Source organism: Ammospiza nelsoni, chromosome 3 (assembly GCF_027579445.1).
Source record: "Ammospiza nelsoni isolate bAmmNel1 chromosome 3, bAmmNel1.pri, whole genome shotgun sequence".
Lineage (NCBI taxonomy): Eukaryota > Metazoa > Chordata > Aves > Passeriformes > Passerellidae > Ammospiza > Ammospiza nelsoni.
Window position 1 is genome coordinate 98,137,920 of NC_080635.1, and position 21,976 is coordinate 98,159,895.

The following is a 21,976-nucleotide window of genomic DNA, read 5'->3' on the forward strand; positions in this document are numbered from 1 at the left end:
TCTAGAGCATTTTCTTGAATAAAAAACAAGCAGCTATTCAGCAATAAAAATGAAGATTAACTGAGTAAAGACAGCTCCAAGCACAAGAGGGCTCCTAGCAGCACTGCCAGTCAAAAGCACATCGATGTAACATTGCCCTGAAAAGGTCATCGGTCCATCTGTTTCTTTGGCAGAGGTGACAACCAGCCCACATGGATTACTTTCTCCTAACAGCATTTAACATTCCATAATCCTCAAACCAAACAGAGTCAATCCCATAAAAATCCAGGGGACAATCTAAAGAATTTCTATTGTGGTTATTGCCCCCAATGGGCCTGAAGGATGACAGATATTATTCTATAGGAAAAAAAGCACTGGTTTTAATGGTCTCTCATCACCTTGGCCCTCCAAATTAAATTGTAAATGATGTCTCTATGTAGTCAATTATTTCAATTTCTCTGAACTTGTAGTGAGTTTTATTATAAATAATTTAAAACAGAAAATGAACAACATATATTGAACTATTTGTTTTAATCATATAATTTGTTGCCCATTTTTACCCATACATGAATGTATTTCCATGTTGTTTATAATTCATGTGATTCCAGAGACTTATGTCCTTTAGATTAAGGTATTGTCAGATTTGAGTAGACTACAGTGCATTTACCCATGACAGATTTATTAAAAATGTAGTGATTACTTGTGATAGTGAAACAACTGCAGTAAGAAAAATAAAACCTTGATTAAATAACACCTGCACCTTTGGCTTACGCTAACGACTAACTCACTTGTAACTGTGCTTCTATATCAGCACAGAAATTAATGATTGCTATAAGAAATCTAGAAATTTCATTGTGAATTTCAGTTTTAAGAGAGTGTGTGGCTCGTCCTAGCAGTTCTTGTGCTTAAGCTGATAAGCACCCAAAACCAAAGAACATGAGACTCTATGACTAACCTTCTTCCCTTCAATCCTACTGACAACAGAAGACATTAAATACTAACACAAGCAAGGCTTGACAAGCAACATCATTAAAATCCCCAAGGTTACTGCAAATGGATTAACTAACAATATTTGCACATGGTCTAGATACCTGCTGAAAGAGAGCTGAGCAGAATTGAAAGCTGTATTTCAAGCAAGTGGTGCAGATGATCTGAAATTAGCTCCTGAAGAGCCTATGTGGGAACATTCCTGTTCCCAGTGGCCTAAATAAAGGCTTTCAGGACTGCACACGGAACTCTGTTCCCTCTGTGAGCTTGGTTGGGGACCTAGGTGAACACATGAGTGCGCAGTGTGACAGAAAAAGGTACATGACCTGCTGTAGACCAACCTCCACATGCTCTTGGGCAATGCTGTATATCTGAGAGAATATTGAGCTGGTCCAAAAGACTTCTTCTTTCTTAGAAAAATACACAGCCATAGAAAAAGACGGAATATACTCTTCACATATAAACATGCTATTTAAAGGAAGTAACACTTGGGGAGGAAGAGTTGCATGTTTTTAGTTGTACTTAGCCTGAGGAAACTTAAGCCCTTGGTTTTTTGGGATACTGCTCTCACTAGTAGGCAAAGGACTCATGTAAGGTGTCAGTAGCTTCTGGAATTCCTATGAAACTACAGCACTGCAAGACATAAGAAAGCAAGATTTATGGGGTCAGCAGGAGCAACTCAAAGGAAACACACTATGTACTGGAGGTTAAAGTGATTCCTGACTGAGGGAACACTAGGCTGTGGGACACATACACATTTAATTCCCATCCCTGCTTAGCCCACTGCAATTTGGTTGCCTGACTACACTCTACCATTAGAGCAGTACCAGGCCCTGCAGAAATGAATGAGGCATGGGCTGGAAGGCATATCCTGCCTTTTCTGACTGAAAGCTTTTTTGTGCATAAAACCAATGGAGAAAACCAGTGGAAGCAGATGGCACAGGGCAATGGGAGAAAAGAAACAGATTTGCCAAGAACACAGAGGAATGATGGGCAAACTAGAGCTGGGAATACTGGACTCTTCAGTGACTTCAACCGGCTGTGTGACTGGAGTAATGAGGAAACAGCAGGGGATTGAATACAGGGATTCTATTACCTTGTTCAAGCCTGTGCACTTCTCAGGCTAGCTGAAATAAGACAGGTTTTTGTTTTGTTTTCAGAGTTCATTCATTTGTAATTCGTATGAAGCTTCTGAGTTTGTTTACTTCACCTGTTTTATGCCCCAGATGTGATAAACTGTAAGCTTAGAGCACTAATAAGACTGGTGCTCTGTGAAAGTGCAAGCTTCTGGGAAATCTGAGGGTTTAGCCGAAAGAGTAATGTAAAGAGCTAACAAGCCAGACACAAGGAAAAGCACAGGGTGACCAAAGTGGAAAAAAATCAAAACCCATGCTTAGAGCGAGTATAATTTCAAGGGAAGCTTAAGTAGGTATAAACCTCATGTTAGGAGCTGCAAACCAAGAAGCATGCTCACTATTTAGCTCCATTGGGGCACTGTGACAATTTCTAACAGAGAGCTACAAGTTACAAATACCAAATACGCTGAAACAGACTTTGTGGCCTGAGGGTCTGTCTTATGAGAGGAACAGTGTGTGATCATCCTTCAAGTTAGCATGCACATAATGTATTCTCTGATCAACACAGCACTTTGTGTCTTCGCCAGCACATCACTGCTACCATGAGCAATGTGTGTCTGCCAAAGGAACAAAGAAGAATACCGGGAGTCTTTTTAACTGCATGCCAAAAGGATCCCTGTCCTGAAATGGCAGAATTCCCGACTGTATCACAATACCAGCCACAATCTTGGTGTCATATCGCAATAGTGTCTTTCAACAGAAGAGATTTCGCATCTCCAGTATTTTTTCGTAAATAAATCTCCAGTCTACCCTCGGTCTATTCACCATTGTTTAATTTATTTATGCATTTCAAATTAATCCACATAAAACAAAAAATACCCTCTAAATTTTTATCGTTTAAGTTAATTTGAAATCTGATTTTCTCGGTGTAAATATCTGCATAGACTTCAGAATAGAACACTGATTCTCCCTAATTTGCCAAAAAATTATCACCTTTCATTATTTGCCTTTAAAATGCACAAAGACTGTAAGCAGTCATGACACATAAGCTCAGGACTTGTAATGACAACTGAGCTGTGATGAAAGATCGGACAAGACTTCTAAATCCTTGGTTGGTCTCAGACATGCAACAAAGACCTATGTTAGCAGAGCTTTGCAATTCACAACATTATGTTCTGCTAGCAAAATAACTTCCATTTTTTGAGATCAGTCCTAGCCAGAATAATAGTAACCAGATCTTAAAAAATATCCACATTTATTTTAATGTAAAGTTATTTTCTATGGTTTTCTATATCCATCTATTTGAAGTGAAATACTGGGGTTGAAGTATACATGGAATAGAAAATAAACCTCAGATATGTAAAAAAATCATTTGAAATGATGCCACAGCATTACTACAAGATACACAGTTAGGATTTTTGAAAATGGCAGTTAGTAATCTCTGAAACCTAATAATTGCTATATAGTGTTTCTGCAGATAGCCAAAACACCTTGCATGCTTGTTTTGGAGTTTTCACCTCATGGCATCTGAGTAAATTACAAATTCTCTTGTTAAGATGATCTTTCTGTTGTATTTTTTGATAAATTGTCCTATGTATCCTAACATCCTTTACCGGCATATATTCTTCCACACTTCATATTGTAATAAATATCATCTTCCAATACTTCATAATTTAATGCCTTCTTCTTAGGATGAACTGCCTGACAGTGACTGTCATCTCAAATGACTGTCAACTTTGTGTTTAGACATGTATTCTAGAGATAAATACAACCCCAAATTTACGCAAAAACAAGATGTAAAAAGCATCTATTTCTACAGCAGTTGTAAGTCATAGCCAAACATCAGCCAACCGCTCCTAAAGAAATTCTTGTTTTTATCCAGATGTGTCTAGTGTGATATCATTTGTCAAATACGAATCAATAATGTGACACTATTTCCTTCTTTTCATCTAGCAAAAAAATGATGCAAGTTTAAGAATGCTAAAATTTTGCAACAAATTCCATGGCAGTTTCTGGACACATTCAACATAAAAGGGAAAAAATACAATGATGATAACCACTGCCATTCTTCATTATTCTAAATCTATTTTAGTTTAGCCCCGTACAGCAATACATCCAGCACTGCAATTGCCATTAAAAGGCCTCAGGACATGTCAAGTATTGTCTGAACTTGTTTTGTTCTTCTTGGAGCTTTGTTCAGCTTGTTTAATGACCAGACAGCTATTGCCTGATTTGTTTAACTTTTGCTCATCTTAGTAGAACCATATTCTCTTCACAGAGGGTAGCAGCAAACAGTGGTTCTGTGTTTTACCCCAGCGCAGCAGCGCAGCGCGGAGGGGCACAGTGCGGGCAAAGAGCACAATGGGGAGCAGAGGTGTCCAAGCAGGAGACACTGGGGGCACTGCAGGTCTGGAAGGGTCAGTGAAAGGCAAAAGATGGCTTTGGGCGTCCCAGAGCTAATGAATAATAATATACTAATGATCATCTGAAGCTGTGCAAATCTGGGAGCCACACAAAACTGAGTCCCAGGGTAACAAAAGCAAAGAATATTTATTGAACTCGTGTAAGGCAGTCTATATATAGTAAATTAATTGCTATTATTGATATTTATTGATATTGATTTCATTTGATTGCAATTTATTATTGTTGATGGGATTAATTTCTAATAATATTTAGAGAAAATATTTTTAATAATAAAATAATGGCTTCCTGTTCTAATATTGATTAGACATATTTCAGGAACCCACATCTCCAATTGAGAGCATTTACCAGCAAACCTGCTTTTAATTAAATACCATTTACATGAGTAATGATGTTGATTCAATGAGTTTATTTATATATAAGTGAACACAAAAGCAGGAATTTAGTAATGTCTGAAAAATATTTAGATCCTACATCCTGGCATGCTTGGATACCCTGTCATGTCTTATTTATTCCAGAAATTCAGTTATTTGAAAGCTACTGTACATATAATGTTACCAGACTAAAACCTACTTTTTGCAAGAATTCAGATTTCACATGGACAAAAATACATTATCCAAAAGCTTAAAAACATGAAATAGTAGATAAATGTCAAAGCCTTTCATTCTCGTCATCTGTTTCATCTGACAAGCAACCAATAAACTCACACATTCATTTCAACCACCAGAAAATACTCAGGGAGTACATGGATTTGATTTTCATCAAACTATGAGGGAAAAAAAAAAAGACTTTCAGGTTTAGCAGTAATGGCACAATCTATATAAACTAAGTAACAGTGTGACACTGATTGCCAAGCAAAACTTTGACGTACCTCATAATATTACCAGAAGGCAAGGCAGTACTATTATAACAACACCACGGTAAAGGAACATCAAAAAGCATTTACAAAAGAAATCAGGTAAGTTTATATGCCTCATCAAGACCCACACTGAGACTGAGGACCTCCAAAATGCCCATCCCAGGGCAGCCCACACCCGCTGGTGTTTAAGAGCCTCGAGGCAGCCTCAGCAAGGTGCACACAAGGGTCTGGGTGCTGCCTCACAGTGACAAGCAGCAAACTCCTGAGCAGAGTGATTCCAAAAGGTGGTCTTGGATCACACCAACTTGACCAACCTTTTCACAAGGCACAACCAGAGATGGCATCCTATTTTTATAGGGGCACTGTCCTTTTATAACTGTCTGTATATGAACTGTCAACCCAGGCCTGAATGTCTTGTGAACAATTGCAGCACTTGGAGCAATCTGGCTCTGCTTCTCAGAAGGTTCTGTCTGGTGAAGGAACAGGAATATTGTTGATTTTTCCCAATTATGAAGCTGTTCCAACTTTCATGAAAATATTAAAGATTCAGTGAATACATAATTGAAAATTCATTTACAAGGCAGGAAACACTGGTTTCCAGAGCAGATTCCAATTATTTTTAGGTACATTTAACTCTCCCAGGACAATAATCACCAAACTTTTCTGAGTATAATTCTGCTCCAAAGGGTATAACCAGTATCTATTGCATTTATAAAACTATATAACAGCATAATTCACTGAAGCCCTATGGCCCCAAACATAACTCTCACAATCTTATCAGTTGCTGGGATTGGCTAATATCCCAGCCTTGGCACATCCCTCCCTTCCAAGGAGAGTGAAACTTTATGATATGCTCTGTATTATTAGTGAATTCCTAGACAATTGATGCAGACAGAGCAGCTGGACAAGGTTGTGTACTCACATTACACCTGCAGTGCTGAACGTTTTCCCTCTTCTCCTCTGTCAGTGTGAAGCACATCTATCAACCTTCAAACACACCAGTACAAGCATCTGCATGTTTGCCAGTTACTGCAGATATTGGCCAACGCCACAGAACAAACAAAACACTTCCAAGGATAAAAACACAACCTGTTATGGTTCAAGCTGAAGTGCCCAGCTCTGCAGACAATTAAAATCTTCCATGTGTACAGTACAGAAGGGAATGAAAAGAATAGGATAGGGAAGCAAACACTATTACAAAAAAAAAAAAAAAAAAAGAACCATTTAGGATTCAAAGAAATATTTCACATGAAATGCTCAGACTTCAGATTTTCCAAAAGCTTTTCTGGAAAAAGTAGTCTTGCACGAAGCGATATTGTTTCTCGTAATCAGAGAACAGCATGAATTAGATTCTCTGATTTTCTAATCTGTAATTTAAACCCTTTCTAACTGCACTACTGGAATGAGCTGCAAAGGCTTTGCTGACTTATCCCCAAGCACTCCATGCACACTTTCACAGTGATCTGCACCATTCTTTAATCGTCAGTGGGAAGCCCTGGATAAACATGTATCTTGGACTCTATTTTGGAGGATCTGCCAGTAATACTGTAATCAAACATGGTGCAACTGCCTAGAAACACAGTATTATGTAATTGGCTGCCAACCTGTACAAAAGAACAGGCAAGGGTAACATGTATCAACCACTTTTTAATAGACTTTTTTACCTAAGCAAATTGAAACTGTGCTGAACCAGCATCGCTGCTTCTCCCCATCTCTTTTTTGTGCCACTTTTAGGTTCCAGTGGAAGCTTAGCCGGGCCATTACAGCACGCTTGCCCAACATCAAGATCATACATCTAAAAAACCTAAGGTGAATAATTTTCTACTTGGCTGGTACACTGACATAACTCAGCAAAGGGAAAGCAGTAAAGCCACAATGGGGCCTCAGATTCTCACAAGCAACATGTTATAGCATACCTCAGAGAGTGACGATGGGTAACAAATTCCTATTTAACATAAGGAATGTAGGTGCATCCCTACATAATAATTAAAATAATAATTATGTAGGTCTATGCCTACATAACTGATGAATGAGCTAGCAGTACATGAAGAACAACAGGTACCAGTCAGCTCCCAAAATGTTTCACATCTCCCAAAGAATTAAAGAGAGCAATTTAGCAAAAATTGCCCAGAAGTGGGTGACACGTTCACCCCATTGTCACCAATTTTTTACTAAGCTACCAGAAAATGGATGCTGTTCAAATTTTATATTTTTTTGTTGTGGTTTCTGCCATTTCTAGGAGATATAAATAAAATTTGGACTTAATTACTGAAAATAGCTTGCGTCCAAATTTCAGCTGCACACAATTTCAACATCATCTAAGAAATACTAATTTGAGTGCATCATATGCTTTTTTCCCCTCCAGATAATGAAAAAGAAACTGAAATAAAGCAGACAGAGACAGACAAACCAGCTACAACTGAAAGAAATGCAACAAGAAGCTACATAAGTGAGTTTTCTTGAAAGTACATCTGCTTTGCTCCACCAAATGTCAAGGATGGTTTCAAAAGTAAAACTACAGAGAATTATAAAAAAGAATTTATAAATTAAAATTATGAAATAATTTTCTTTTGCTAGTAGAAACACCTTATTACTTTTTCACACCTTTTTCCTCGGGTCTAATCTAATCTATGTTTAGACCAAATTATATTGATGGAATGGTGAATTTGTCTTGAGTAAGGACAACAACTTGGCCTTTGCAGGCAAAGTAACAACATGGATCTCGTACTTTGTTATTATTGATTGTTCTTATTAATTCTGATGGTGGCTAGTCCATCAGAAAATTGTGTCAGTAATTTGACAGAAACTTTATTTATAACTTCTCTAAAAGATGAACAAAACCGAGAAAGACTTTGAAAAATTTGACTGTCTTCCTCTTGAGATTAAACTAACATCAGAAAGGCTGAAACTCTGAAATATTCATAAATCAGTGATGCATAATTTGTAAATTTGTATTTTATATAATATACAACTTTCTCTGTCCTAAAGAGCATTTTATATTTCTTGTTAACAGTGAATGCAAATAATGCTCAATGGAATTCTGCAGTGACCTTTGTTTTATTATAATTACTGCATATTTATAAATGAACAACTAAACTCCAATTTGAGAGCTACAATAACTTTGAGTTGGAATCCTTTGATAAAACACAACTGAATAAACTTCATAAATTTAATTCCCTAAGAAGAGAAAAAGAAAGTCTCCTCTGAAAATTCCTCTGTGTATACCCACAGACAAAGCAGATTTTTCCATGCTTTTGCAAGCAGAAAACTAAACAAAACAGCAATATGGACAGATTTGAACAGAAGAGGATAAATTGCTTTAAAAAGAGCACAGGAGAACAGATTGAATGTAAAACATCATATAATCACTGTATTATATAAACGCATAAAAAAGAAATACGCAGGTGTTAACCACCACATAATAATAAAAAAATCCAGTACCTGTGTTATGTCATAATATAATTCCATGTAATGTCACTAAGTCTTAACAACTGAAATCCCACTAAGTAAGCAGAACTTCTGCTTACTTCTACATCAACTTCTGCTAATGGCTGTTCTATACTGGAACACTTCCACATTTGTCAAAAGCACATGAAAATCAGAGGGCAAGGTCCAAAATACAGTAGACATATTGCGGACCTTTCCCACCCAGATAAAGGGTAATTGGGAGCATTTGAAGACAAAAGGCACACCTTACTGGTACCAGAAAGGCCAACAAAAGAGGCAGGACTGGTGTGAAATACCTCATGGTACAGGACTCAGAACTATCAAGCACTTGTTCAGTGGAGGCAGCAGCAAGACAGTCTGAATTCCGTTCCTAATTTGGATATTTGCTTTGACTTAATTTTTAACATTTAATTTGTTTCTATACCTTACCCATTCTTTATCATTGGTTTCTGTTTATATCCTGCATTTCCTAGAGTGGAAGTTTGTAGCAGCATTTATACCCAGTTGAGAGCAAGTCTAACAATGTTTGAGTGCAATAATGTACACAAACAGAGGCTTCATTCAAGGAAAAACGACAGGTTGAGAAACTAAAATCCCGGTTTTGGTCATAACATCCTATTCAACTGAAGCCATGAACGTTTTAAACAAGCAGTGAGTTGATGAAAAACTGCTATTCAAATCCTATACAAGGCACCTGTGATCCCTCCTAAGGCAAACATTAGACTGAAGCTGGCTGATTTTCCCCAAAAAATAACATGCCATCACATTAGTGTGTGAGAAGTGCTGAACAAAATACTGACAGAATCTGTGATACCAAAGAAATTACCACCTAGAGAGAGAAGTACATTTACTAATAAAGTATTTAAATAACTGGAACCAAAGCCATTTATATAGGCTTTTTTGTATCATAAAGGAAATGGCCTGGGTATTTTCCTTTTTCAAAGCATCAGACTATTCACTCATGGATTGATCCAAATCCAACTGAATTCCATACACATACATGAAGTGCTGATTACTCTTGCACACAAACTCCTAAACTTCATGCCAAAACACAAATCTTCATAGTTTACTGAAGTAAATCAGGTGGAAATAATCAATACAGCACAAACTAAAATAGAGTCATTAGTGATAATCACATATGATAATTTAAAACAAAGCTAAGGCTTATTAAAGGAGGCGCTGATCATAACTGCTTTTTCTACAGTGCACTGCATCAAGAAAAGAATTTGAAATAAAACTCACATGACTGTAATAAAGCATTCTATTATGAGTGGTTCAGAATGGCTCAAATATGTACTAAAAGTACAAAGTTTTAGGTGATCATTTTCTTCTAGCAAAGAAAGTCAAAATAGGGCATATTATGTAGCACATGGGAATCCACAGGAGATTTAAAAATATTTCCTTCCATGGGGAACCATAGTCACAAACATGATCTCTTTAACTGATTCTGTTAATGTCGAGTGATATTTTGGCCATGAGCATTTTAGCAGGAACAATATTTATGTAAAAAAAAATTACTTAAAGTGAAAATTATTTTCTTTATAGTCTAGATTTTCACTGAGATTAAACAACTCATTACAGTGTAATAACAAAACTGCTTAAAACTGCTCCTAACCTGCATGGTAACCACTTATTTCAGTATTTCAGTTTAAAGTTTTTAAAAAATATTTTGTAAAATATAATGAAAAATACTCTTCACAGAAAATTCAAAAGTGTGTTTTTCTCATCCTCCTTTGTCCCCTTGAACTCATGAATAAAAGAGCCACTGCAGGCAGAAGAATTTAAAAATTCTTAAGCTTCTTTCAAGTATGTTACTTGTACTCATTCAATATTTTGGACAACTGTTCTATTTATTTTTGATTTTCTAAATTTTACTTTAGTCTCAAATAGTTGTTGCACACTAAATATTAAACATCCCTGTCAAAGTACATGGTTGTTAGACTCCATTTTGTAATTTTTGATCTTACTAGACAAATCCTTCACTGATTTAACAGTTTTAATCCTGTGATGGAGCCATGATATGACATGTTATTACTGACTATGACTTCCTGACTGGGGATGTCCAGCCTACTCATCGAGCTAGTAACCTCTGGGTATGTGATGAATATTGTGAATTCATCTCAAATGTGTGCAACAGGAAGTGGGCATTCATGGAATGGCACATAAATAAATGCAGACATGTCATGAAGGTTCTGTAAAACTGTGTGCATCCTACATCTTACTATTATTCAACAGTGTGACATAAACTGTTATTTTAAAGACCTATCTATTACACTAAATCCTCTATTAAGATCTCTGTGTTGTCAGATTTGAAATCAGCGGGGAAAAAAAAATCAGTTGCTGAATACTGAGATGCTGGTACACAGTGAGCTCTTAGAATTTCTGACAAAGTAGACCAAAGCTGCATTTCTAGCATAATAAAATGTCCCTAGTAAAATTATTTTAGGCCATGTGAACACAAAATACAAGATTAAGCCTGGAGCCCCAAATGATGAAATTTAATAAATGTGAACATCCCTTATTTTTTCCTCTTGGATGTAAGTAACAGGTCAATTCTTTTAGGAGGAACCCATCAGATCTGGCAGTAAACACAACAGGAAACTGTCTATAGTTTCTGTCTAAGTAACTATTACAAAACTCCACAATAATATTATGGCCACAATAAGAAAAAAGATTTTTGGATTCCCTCTTGGATTGACTACATGTTTACTAGTCTTGGAACTGAGTTCCGTCTTATTGACAGAAACCTCATGATGTACTTCAGTCACAGCACTGAAGATCAAGAGGACAAATTCCCCACAGCCCTCAAATTGAGGATCCTGCCAAAGTATTCACTGAGATCTATTTGCCAGTGCTTTGATCCCGGGTAAGCATCGCAAATGCAAGGCCACAGAAAAGGATCTAGATACAAGGAAACTGCGTCTAAGTAAAATGGTAGCGATTTTCAATATTGCCTTAATCAATGACACCAAAGATGATCTTCCTACAGAAGAAATGCTGAATAAACCACATATTTCCAAACCATTTTATTAAAAGCAATAGTTACAGCTTCTACTTTTTTTGACCTAGATCCTTTCATTGTTCAACACTTCAGAACATTTAGAAACACAATCATCCATTGTATACTTGTCACATCTTTTGTAAAATGCAACACTTCTTAAAAAGGAAAAATACCGACTTTCATGCATTTTCCTAAGCCTGTTATCATATTCCAAATTGTAAAAATCTTCAGAGGTTCAAAATAGAAACAGTTGGCTTTAATCTAAATGCTCTCTATTTACATAAGGGTTCTAAAATGTGACTGAAAATAGTTTTGGGAAATGATTTTACACTTCATACATCAAGATTGATGAAAGCAATTCTGATGGATGGGAAGGTTTGCATAATACTTAGAAAGCTGTCAGGTCTTTGCAATTCCTTTCCAAAAGTCATTTCTAGGCAATGTCAGTACCAAACCTCAAAATAATGCACAAATTCATAAAACACAGTCTTACCAAATCTAGAGCACTTTCTCCATAGTAAACTCCATTTCCCTTAAAACTCAACTTACACTAGCAAAACTGTACTTTCAGTTGCCACTACGAACTGTAACAACCATTTCTTAGTTATTGGTCTACCTTATTTATGCTACCTGTGCCAATCTCACTTGAACTAGATTGTCTGTGAAAACAAAATTTGTATTTCTTGCCTTAATGTTCGCTGACAGAAGTGATGAACTGCATCCCGTTTGTAGCAAGAACATTCTATGTTTTGATTCCTCAATAAGGCCTTGATCTGAACCACGAACCAGCTTTTTCCAAACAGATACACCTGACTGATGTGCGTAATGAATGCAACTGTATCTACAGAAGACAAACACACCTCCCTTGCAGATTTTTACCCTTTTGGGAAAGGGAAAAATGTTTTAGACACTGAGTGGAAAACAAAAAGCTTACTGCTAACTGAGAAGTACTCTTAGGCTTAATTTGCAAACTGATTATAACTTTGAGTAAAAATCTGATGAACATTTTCGAAGTGCATTAACTGAAGTAATTCTAAAAGTGTAAAAATCTTCCTCAGTACAAAACTGGCCCCACTAAATAAAGCGATAAACAAGCAAATCAAACCTTCCACCGACCAAATGAAATTTCCACCCTCCATTTCTCAAGCTCATATGCAGGAGAACCCAAGAGTAGGAACAAGAATCAAAATATGTCTGAAATTGGAAGCAGAATATGCTGGAAACACGTTTCAAAATTTAAGGGAAGAAAAAACCAAAGAAAAGCTTGCCCTAAGCTTCCTCTGTCCTTTCAACTAAGCACGTTTCTGAAACAGATGCTTTAGCCTGGATACACTTATCCCTTTGGAATTTGGTGTATTTTGGGGAAAGATGTGAGAGCCCAACGTGCCCGCGCTGCCTCGCCCCCCGCCCCACGAGGGAGCCGGTGCCGGAGGACGGAACCGGAGGCAGGGAGGAAGGACGGACCGGGGGATGCGGGGGCATGCGAGGGGATGCGAGCGATGCGTGCCCGCCCTCCGCAGGGCCCCGCGCTCCCTGCGCGCGTTCCGCTCCGCGCTGTTCCTGCTCTCCGCGTTCGGGGGCCGCGGCTCCCCCGCGCTTCCCGTGACTCACGCGGCCGAGCCCGGGGGCGGAAGCGGCGCCTCCCCCCGCGCACGGGCGGTGCGAGCGCCCCGCACCCGCGCAGCGTGTGAGGCACCATCCCTTCCGCTGCTGCGGCCGGGGCTGCCCCGCCCGCCGGGCACTGCTCCGCTCCGAACGGCGCGAGCCACCATCCCTGCCACCGAACGGGCCTCTCTAGGGGCTTGCTGCGGCAGCCGGGCCGCCCCCGTCCCTCAGAACCGTTCTGGTCCGGGCCGGCGGCCGAGCGCGGAGCCGCAGGACGTTCCAAGCGTCCCGCTCGCCAGCCTTCCCCTCCCCCGGCCCTGCCCTTGGCCGCTGGCACCGCCGCAGCTGGAGCAAGTTCAGCTTTTCTTCTCCCACAGCACTGGGGCTTGGCTGCCCTTAAAGAAAATTCTCTCCTAACAACGTGTCAATGTTACATTCCTCAACAAAGCAACTTCTATTAGGGGGGCTGGGAGCTTGGCACTGCCTCGCCACAGACTGAGAGCTTTGTGGCTATGCAAAAAACAAGGAGAGAGGGAACATTTCCTGCATTAAAATGCAATACCCCGGGCTCGATGATTTATCCTCACCCTCCCCCCATTCCCGCACGGCAGCTCTGAAGGACCCCCTCGCCAAGAGCCTGCATCCAGTGCCCCCATCTATGTTCAACCCACGCTTTCCCTGCCTCACAACCCTTCAAAGTCCTTCTAAAAATCACCCTCCCGCCCCAACCGCTCCAGAATTCAGGCTAAATCAGGAGGGACTAGCAGAGGGACTAGGTGGAAGGCTGCCGTGCTAACTGCTGGATCCCTGACTTCCCACCCTTCCGCAGCAGCCCCCTCCCCTTTTTCCAGCAGGGACATGAAGCAGCTGCTGGAACTGGAGCAGCTGCTGGGAATGACACATCAATCCCCTCCTCGCTAATACTGCAATGAGATTCTGAGCCTCCATCTCCAGGAGCAGGGACTGCCTGGGGAATGGGTGCAGGAGCATCTCTGGCCCCTTCCCAGAGCTCCCAGAGGTTAAACCAGCATGTCCTGCCTGGGGAATGGGTGCAGGAGCATCTCTGGCCCCTTCCCAGAGCTCCCAGAGGTTAAACCAGCATGTCCTGCCTGGGGAATGGGTGCAGGAGCAGCTCTGGCCCCTTCCCAGAGCTCCCAGAGGTTAAACCAGCATGTCCTGCCTGGGGAATGGGTGCAGGAGCAGCTCTCGCCCCTTCCCAGAGCTCCCAGGAGGTTAAACCAGCATGTCCTGCCTGCACAGTCCCTCGCCTCTCCAGGCATCTCAGGCAGAGGCTTCACCCTTAGGAATTGCATTTGCTCTTGGTTTATTTGTAGGTTGCTGAGGTCTGGCCCAGGGACCAGGTGTCCTGAACATTGTAAATCTCTTGGTCTTTTGGTCAGGTTGCCTGCATGCCTTTGGAAATGTTTTCCTTGCAAAGTCGAGGGATCATATCAAGAAGGCCACGGTTTTGCAGTTGGGTGGTTGCTGTAAGGAGATGGTGAGGGGGAGAGTGATTTCTGGCTCACCACCTGTGGGCATTACTGTAAGTGAGGCCTTAGAACAGATGGGTCCTACTTGTGAGGAGTTTCAACGGTGCTCAGCAGAACTATAAGCTGTAGGTTAGGCCAGTTTAGAAATGAAAATTCAGCCTTCCCTGCCTTTAAGGGAGTGTGCATCTTCTCCAGCCCTTTCGCCTCATCTAGAGGAGAGCCAGAGTGGAGAGCAACTGAAAGGAATGTGAGTATTAAGGAGGGCTGGCAGCAGGACTTACACACTGGCATGGCATTCAGCCCCCCCTCCAAGGAGCACCTACCTTCCTTTGGCGGCCGCTTGGCTTCCCTGGTGAGATTGCAGACCTGGGTGGTTTGCAGCTCCTGGGTCAGGCAGCCTTCCGTCTGCTCGTTGAGGGGCAGCACCACGTTATTGAGCAACACCAGGGACTGGTCGTCTATTCCCCACTCTCCCAAATGCTGAGGGCAGGTGCATTTTGTATACATGATCCCACAGGACTCGGTTCTCCCATTTTCAGATTTCAAGCAGCTCTCCAACCAAGTGCATAACACATGGCACCCAAACTGGCTCGGGCTCACCTTGTTCAACACCAAAAATTCAAAGAAGGATTTGTGGTCTTCTTCTTTTTTGTGTAATCCTGGGAAGTTGATAGGATAGACACGACGTATCTGAATAAAATTCTTATCATACTGCAGAAATACAAAAGCATTCTTGGAGTTGCAGAGCTGCATTATAGAATGGTTATTTTTTAAAAGATCCTTTATTTTTTCATGGGAAAAATGATCAAACTGATAAGCCAAGAGGGAAAAGTTGGAGCAGCTGAAGTCCTTTTTGGAAAATTTCAGGTAAATACTATATTTGGTTGGATCTGGATTTTCCAGCGTCCAAGTGCAGTTTGTGAAGTTTTTAGGAAACATTTCACTTACAGAATACGATCCATAAATGACCCCCTTCACCAACGTGGAACACCAGAAGTCTTGGGCAGCATTAAATCCAAACATAACCAGTAGATAGGTGGAAAATATATAAATCAGCAAATTACGAACAGCCTTCATCCTATGTCATTTGGCCTGCAGGAGATGAAACGAAATAAAAATGCAAGTAGAATTCTTCACGCATAGAAAACCAAACTCCTTCCAATATTCGAGCCAGCTGTTTTCAAGCTTGCAGTTAGAGCCCCTTTCAGAAAGAAGGGCAGGTAATTTTTATTTTATAACGCAAGGGCCGGGGTTGCTGCTGTGTGCACAGCGCCACCACGCGGCCATCGCCGCAGACACGGCTGCCACGGACAAATTAAAACTCAACGTCTATTAGATTATTAATAGGAATGTCCTCTCCTCTCTAGGATTTAGTCATCATGGCGTGGACTAGAACTGCTCAACTTAAGCAAAAATCCAGATGCCTTACCTGACAGACCAAGAGAAGAGAAATTTATTTATTTATTTATCCAAAAACTAAATAATTAATCGGCTGTAGTTACGTACGTGCATATACGATACCCACATGCAGAATTTCACCAGAATAGGACAAGAAAGCCAGTAGAATTTGTTATATATTATTTTTCTCCTAAGTCTGAGAAGTAACTGAATTATTACAGCTATAATTTAAAAATGCTCAAATTACTAATTGTTACAGATAGAACATTATCTCCCATATGCCTACATGTCTTCACCGTGGCTGCCAGGTCTGTAAAAAGGCAGCAAATACTGAGATTAATGCATTAATAAAATTTTGACAGTATTGAAGGAAGAAACAAAGACAGATGGATATAACTACTGCTGGTCTGACACAATCACTAAATGCCAGCTTTTTAAGATAATAATTTCAATGTGCTTCAGCCTCTAAGGATATACAAAATGGATCACAGTATTAGTATTACAATCAGTAGCTCTATGTAGCTGGCCATGCTACAGCAGGATCTCTGCACCTATTGGACTGCACTTGCCCTCTGATTACGAATTACTTGTACTGTCTGATTAGCTCCTGTATTTTGCAGCCCTGCGCTTGAACAAGGAAAAAAAATATTACATTTTCTCTGCTAGTATCTCCAAATAAAGCTGGTTTACTGCACCTGCCAACTCTCAGAGTCTCCACATGCTCTGTTTCTTTTAACAGTGTCCTAGGTTCATAGAGTGAACCTGAGTTACATTTATCTCCATAATGATATCAAAAAATTTCAGGTTGAAGGTTTTCAGCATTAACCTTAAAAGTTGCTTATCTCTTACAAATGAGTAGTTTTTTACTCTCTGCTCTTAAAAGCAAGCAGAAAGAAGTGATACCAACCTAATTTCAAAACTCTCTAGATTGCAGTCTCTTCCACTGTTGCTCTGTGAGCAGAGGCACACACACACACAGGCACGGTTACTGAGTTTTGATGTGTGTCTTTGCCTGGCTTTTCATCTCCTCACCAAACAGCAAGGCATCTTCTGTTTCCCATTGCGTAACACACAGCAAGTCACCGGATTAAGCTCCCTTGAAGAGATTTTCCTATCTCCTAGATTATATTGCAAACTCTGAATCCTGAAATGGGCAAAAAGGAGTACCAACTCTAACCCTCTTTATAGCAGAGGTTTAAAAAAAAAAAAAAAAAGAAAAAGAAAAAGAAGCAGGGCTGCTGCTGGGTCTATCCACATGGTCAGATTTTCTCCTTTCTGAGCATCCGTCTCAGTGAATAACATGGTTCTCCTTCTCCAAACAGGGCTGGTACAGCATTTAAGGTCTTAAAAAAGAGAAACTTATTGGGAATTCTGGAAACAATTTCTCCTTTGCTGAAGCACTTTGCAGGCAATGCAGTTCTGCGCAGTGTTATTCAGGATGGTGTAGGCGTTGAAAGCCAATGTGACAATAAGTGTCTAAATTAAGAATTCCACCCATGAAAAAGGATTAATTTTATAATCTGGAAAGTAGAAAGGGAGCTTATTTGCTTTTCTGTTGGAAAAGGAAAAAAGCCTCTGACTTTTTCCATCCTATGTAATATCTGCACTAGAAAAAATAAAGACCTCTGCAGTGCTAGGCTGTTTTCTATGAAGAAATGTAAAGCCCTCATTTTAGTTGTGCATTTGTTCATGCACGACTACTGAAACAGAGCACTGTCTTAATGCCTGTATCCCTGTGTGCATTACACACGCACACAAGCACACACACACGAACTCAGGGTGCCGGCAGCCTTCAGTTAGTTTGCAGCATTGCTAGATGCAGAGTGAACCTGCTCGCTGCAAGGATTAAGACACCCAGATTTAAAAGATCTTTCTTTTCCATGGAGGAAGGAGTTAAACAATGGCCACAGAGGCTTACGGTCGCCTATTTGGGAAGGGGGAGAATTCTCTTCTGCTGAAAAGAAACGGGCATTTAGTTTGGATATTCCCCGAACTGATTTTCTAGGTGACACTGTAGTTTAGCCGAACATAGACGGCGCCATCACTCCATTTATTTTTTTTTCCCCCCAACAGAAGACCCACTGACTTCTCTTATTTTAACTTCCTATTAACCTAACAATTCCCCCCACCCCCCATACAAATTACCCCAATCGTGCACAAACCTCAGGTTTTCTCGGTCTCGCTGGAAATTACTCTCAGGGAAGCAGACCTGTCGCAAAACGGACTTCTCTAACTTTTAAACTGCAGCGCTGAAGTAAATGCGGAGATCATTTCGTATGTGCTGTCTCTCTCTCTATCCTTCAGCAACAGCCTGTCCCCCTCCTCCGCCGCCTCCTCCCCGGAATCCCAAGCTAAAAGCTCTCCAGTCGTAATCCCTGGAAATGGGAAATGGAAATGCCCGGGGCACCCTTACCTTCCACTCCGAAAGCTGTCAGGCTATTTCTCTAAAACACTAGCACCATAGGCACACGTCCCAACAACAGTGATGGAGAGATTCCCCTTCTGACGGAAGCACCGTTTCCCATTTTCCCCGGCTCAGGTTCAAAACCAAGATTTAAAAAAGCAGCAGAAGATAAAAAACGCAGCGAGAAAATCCCCGCACGCCACACGCACACCCCACCGAGGGAAAAAATCAGCTTTGGCTTCGGATCCACCAAATCCAACCACATGAAGGGAAAGAAAACAGAAAAAAAGAAAAAAAAAAAGAAAAAGAAAAACCAAAAAAAAACCAACCACCTCAAACCAGCGAGACTGCAGGGGAAAAAAATGGAAGTGGCTGAGCAAGCGAAGGTTTTTTTTTGTTTGGTTTTTGTTGTTTTTTTTTGTTTTTTTTTTTACTTGAAACAAAGTCTCAGCACAGCAGCCCGATGCACGGCGACGCCAGGCAGTCGACGGTCTGAGAGAAGGACTAAGGCGCTAGTGCGGATTTGTTGGTGGGTTTTGTTGTTGTTGTTGTTGTTGTTGTTATTACTAATAGACTTATTCCTCCTTCCCTCCTCCTCCTCCTCCTCCTCCCCCCAGGCACTAATGGCCGGACAGCGGCGGGGGGTCCTCGGCTGCCGATGTCGGGGAGCGATGTGAGCGCCGGGCGCGCAGGGAGCACGGCGGCGGCGGGAGCGGCGGCGGCGGCGGGAGCGCGTCTCTGCCGCTGCGTGTGGCTCTGCCCGTGCGCGCGTGCGCGCGCGCCCGCGCCTGCCGAGCCCGCCCGCCTCCGTGGGAGCCGCGCCGGGAGAGCGCGCGCGTGTGCGCGCCCCCGTGCGCGCCCGCCCCCCGGCCGCCCGCTGAGGGAATTTGGGGGGGGGGGGGGGGGGGAAGAGGCCGCGTGCGCGCGCCTGCGCCCCGCTTCGCGCGTGCCCGCGGCGCCCCCCTGGCCTCGACAGCCGGGCCCGCGGAGCGGTGCGCGCGTCACGGGCGCTCGGCGCGTCCCAGGAACGCCGCTCGCCGCGCCCGGCAGGGCTCCCCGGCCGCCGTTCCCAGCGCTGCGCCCCGGCGTCAGAAAAACCCGCGGGCGGGGAGCGAGGGAAACGGGGACGCCGGGGCGGGAAGCTCGCACTTGATCTCCTTCCTCTTGTTTTTCCTTCCAAAGCACAACCTCCCCCTCGCCGCAGCCCCGGGAGCTGTCGGCTCGGCCCCGCGATGCAGATTAACTGATACGGGGCTCCCGGGATAAACCCTCTCAAAGTGCCGCCCGCCTCCGACTAGAAACAATAGCAATTTTCTCAGCGCGGCTGCAATTAACGCCGCGTTTGCTCCCCGCCAGAGGTGAGGCTGTGCCCGCTCGCAGCCGCATCCCCTCCCTCGCTGCCGCCCGCCGCCCTCTCGCGCGGGGAGGATGGAGAGCCGGCCGGGCTCCGGCGCCGTGCCCAGCGCGGGAGCGACGCTGCCCCGGCGGAGAGCGGAGTTTGCGAGGCGACAGCGGCTGAAGTGGCACCGACGGCGGCGGGCGGGGTCACACGGGGGAGGTTCATGAAGAAAGCTTTGCCACAAGCAAGGCGCTCCCCTTTTTCTTTTGTTTTAGTTTTAAATTTTGCTACATCTGGGTGTGTTTTTTTTGCCGTCCCCTCCCGCTGTGTCCCTCCTGCTCCCCAGGTCGGGTTGGGTTGTCCTCTGGTTCTTCCCGCTGGCGTGAGCTATCAGGGCAGCCTGCACGACAACAGATATCCAGCGTGAAAATTAGGAGATGACATTTTAATAAATGCTGCTGTCAGTCAGCAGCTCTCAGCCTGGCTGTCGTGTGCTCCCACTGCTGCCATTCTGCAGAGAGCACAAGGCCCTGCTGAGTTCGTGGGGCAATGCAGCCCATCCACGCCTTCAAAGTTCATATGAATCATTGTTGAGTGGTTTTGGACGCGACCTCCCACCCCGATGAAATGAAAGTTTAAATTTCTGGACAACATCCAAACAAATCAGTCCTTAAAGCAAGCGGTTTCCTCCCCTACAGTCCTGCTCTAGCCCCTACAAGGTTTGAATTCCAGTAAAACACAGCTTTTATGATTACAATTACATGCTGCACAAATTCTGATCAGAGGATTGCTGGTCACAAACCGCTTTCGACCAAAGTAAACCAAAACATGGTTATAGCTTTTTACTGTATTTTCCATAGGTATAAGCTGTAAACCACGTCCCTGCTAGCTTTTACACTCATAAATATGTTATATCCCTCTTGTCAAAATAAAACAAAAAGTACCTACCCAAAGCCAGGAAAATGTGAGAGATATTCAGGGTCTATGCCCAGCAAATGCAATGCAATGAAAACTGAACTGTTACTGACTTGGAGATAATCAAATTCTCTCACATTTGGTGACATTCCATACTATCTGTGGGTGATCATCATGTTGCTTAAGGTACTTAAGGGGAACTTCTGTTCATTGGCAGAGTGATAGGAGCAGAACAAATCAAAGGTGTATATACAATGCAATATTTGGATTTTTTTTTCATCTCCTTTACATTAAATGAAGAACTGTAAGGTAAGTCACAAAAAAAAAAAAAACAACTTGAATGAACTCTTACCTGTTTTCTATGGCATTGGCAAGTTGTAGCTCCGTTAACTGTGAGTGGAAATTAAAAAATAATGAATCTACAAGGTATGATAAGCAATTGTCTTCAGACATCTCCTAGGTATTCCAACCCAGCAATTAACTTGAACTTTTCAATTTTGTGAAGACATAGCAATGCTGGAGAGGAGTCTGGGATGGATGAGTCCTTAACCTCTTGTCCACAAAATGAAGGAAAGGGTGGAGGTTGCACAAGTCATGTTTAGATTAACTATGGCAGCTGAGGGGCAGAGGAGTGGGAAATGATGGGACAAGGTGGGATGGGACAGCAGCACAGAGCACTCTGAAAATTTCTTTAGATTTGTACAATCAGACTTGAACAATTCAGGTTTTAATGACTGGAACTAAAATAAGCTATACCATTTTTCTGAGTACACAAATATCTACAATTCACTTGCAGGTGTTTTTCTTCTGCAGTTGAGGCCAATTTGAGAAAAAAAATTGTTTGCCAGGTGTCATGCAGCATTTGAGATAAAAGAAAAACTGTTATTTTGTATGTATGTGTGTTATTTTGATAGTCTAGAAGTGAGAGTCAGGATATGTTTAAGTCTGCAGAATATAAATAGGTAGAAATGTGACAATACATTTGTTTAATTTGGGCATGCGGATCACTTGTGTTTGGAATGGTCCTTTTTTGTGTGTACATTTATTCCTAAGCT

At 41.9% G+C, this 21,976-nt stretch overlaps 1 protein-coding gene across 8 annotated transcripts in view; it reads right to left on the minus strand.

Annotated features, from left to right (window-relative positions):
- The window catches only part of ADGRB3 (adhesion G protein-coupled receptor B3), a 447,230-nt gene extending 427,993 nt beyond the window's left edge, over positions 1–19,237 (minus strand). For 7 of the 8 annotated variants that reach the window (XM_059467469.1, XM_059467466.1, XM_059467467.1 and 4 more), the window contains exons 1-2: positions 18,677–19,237; positions 15,189–15,957 (exon numbers count right to left, since the gene is read on the minus strand). In XM_059467469.1, the coding sequence (XP_059323452.1) occupies positions 15,189–15,942 (754 nt within the window). In that variant the 5' untranslated portion in view covers positions 15,943–15,957; positions 18,677–19,237. Of the gene's footprint in view, positions 1–15,188; positions 16,030–18,676 lie in introns of those variants that run through there. The other variant, XM_059467465.1, reaches the window with a different exon arrangement.
- Positions 19,238–21,976: the final 2,739 nt, after the last annotated feature.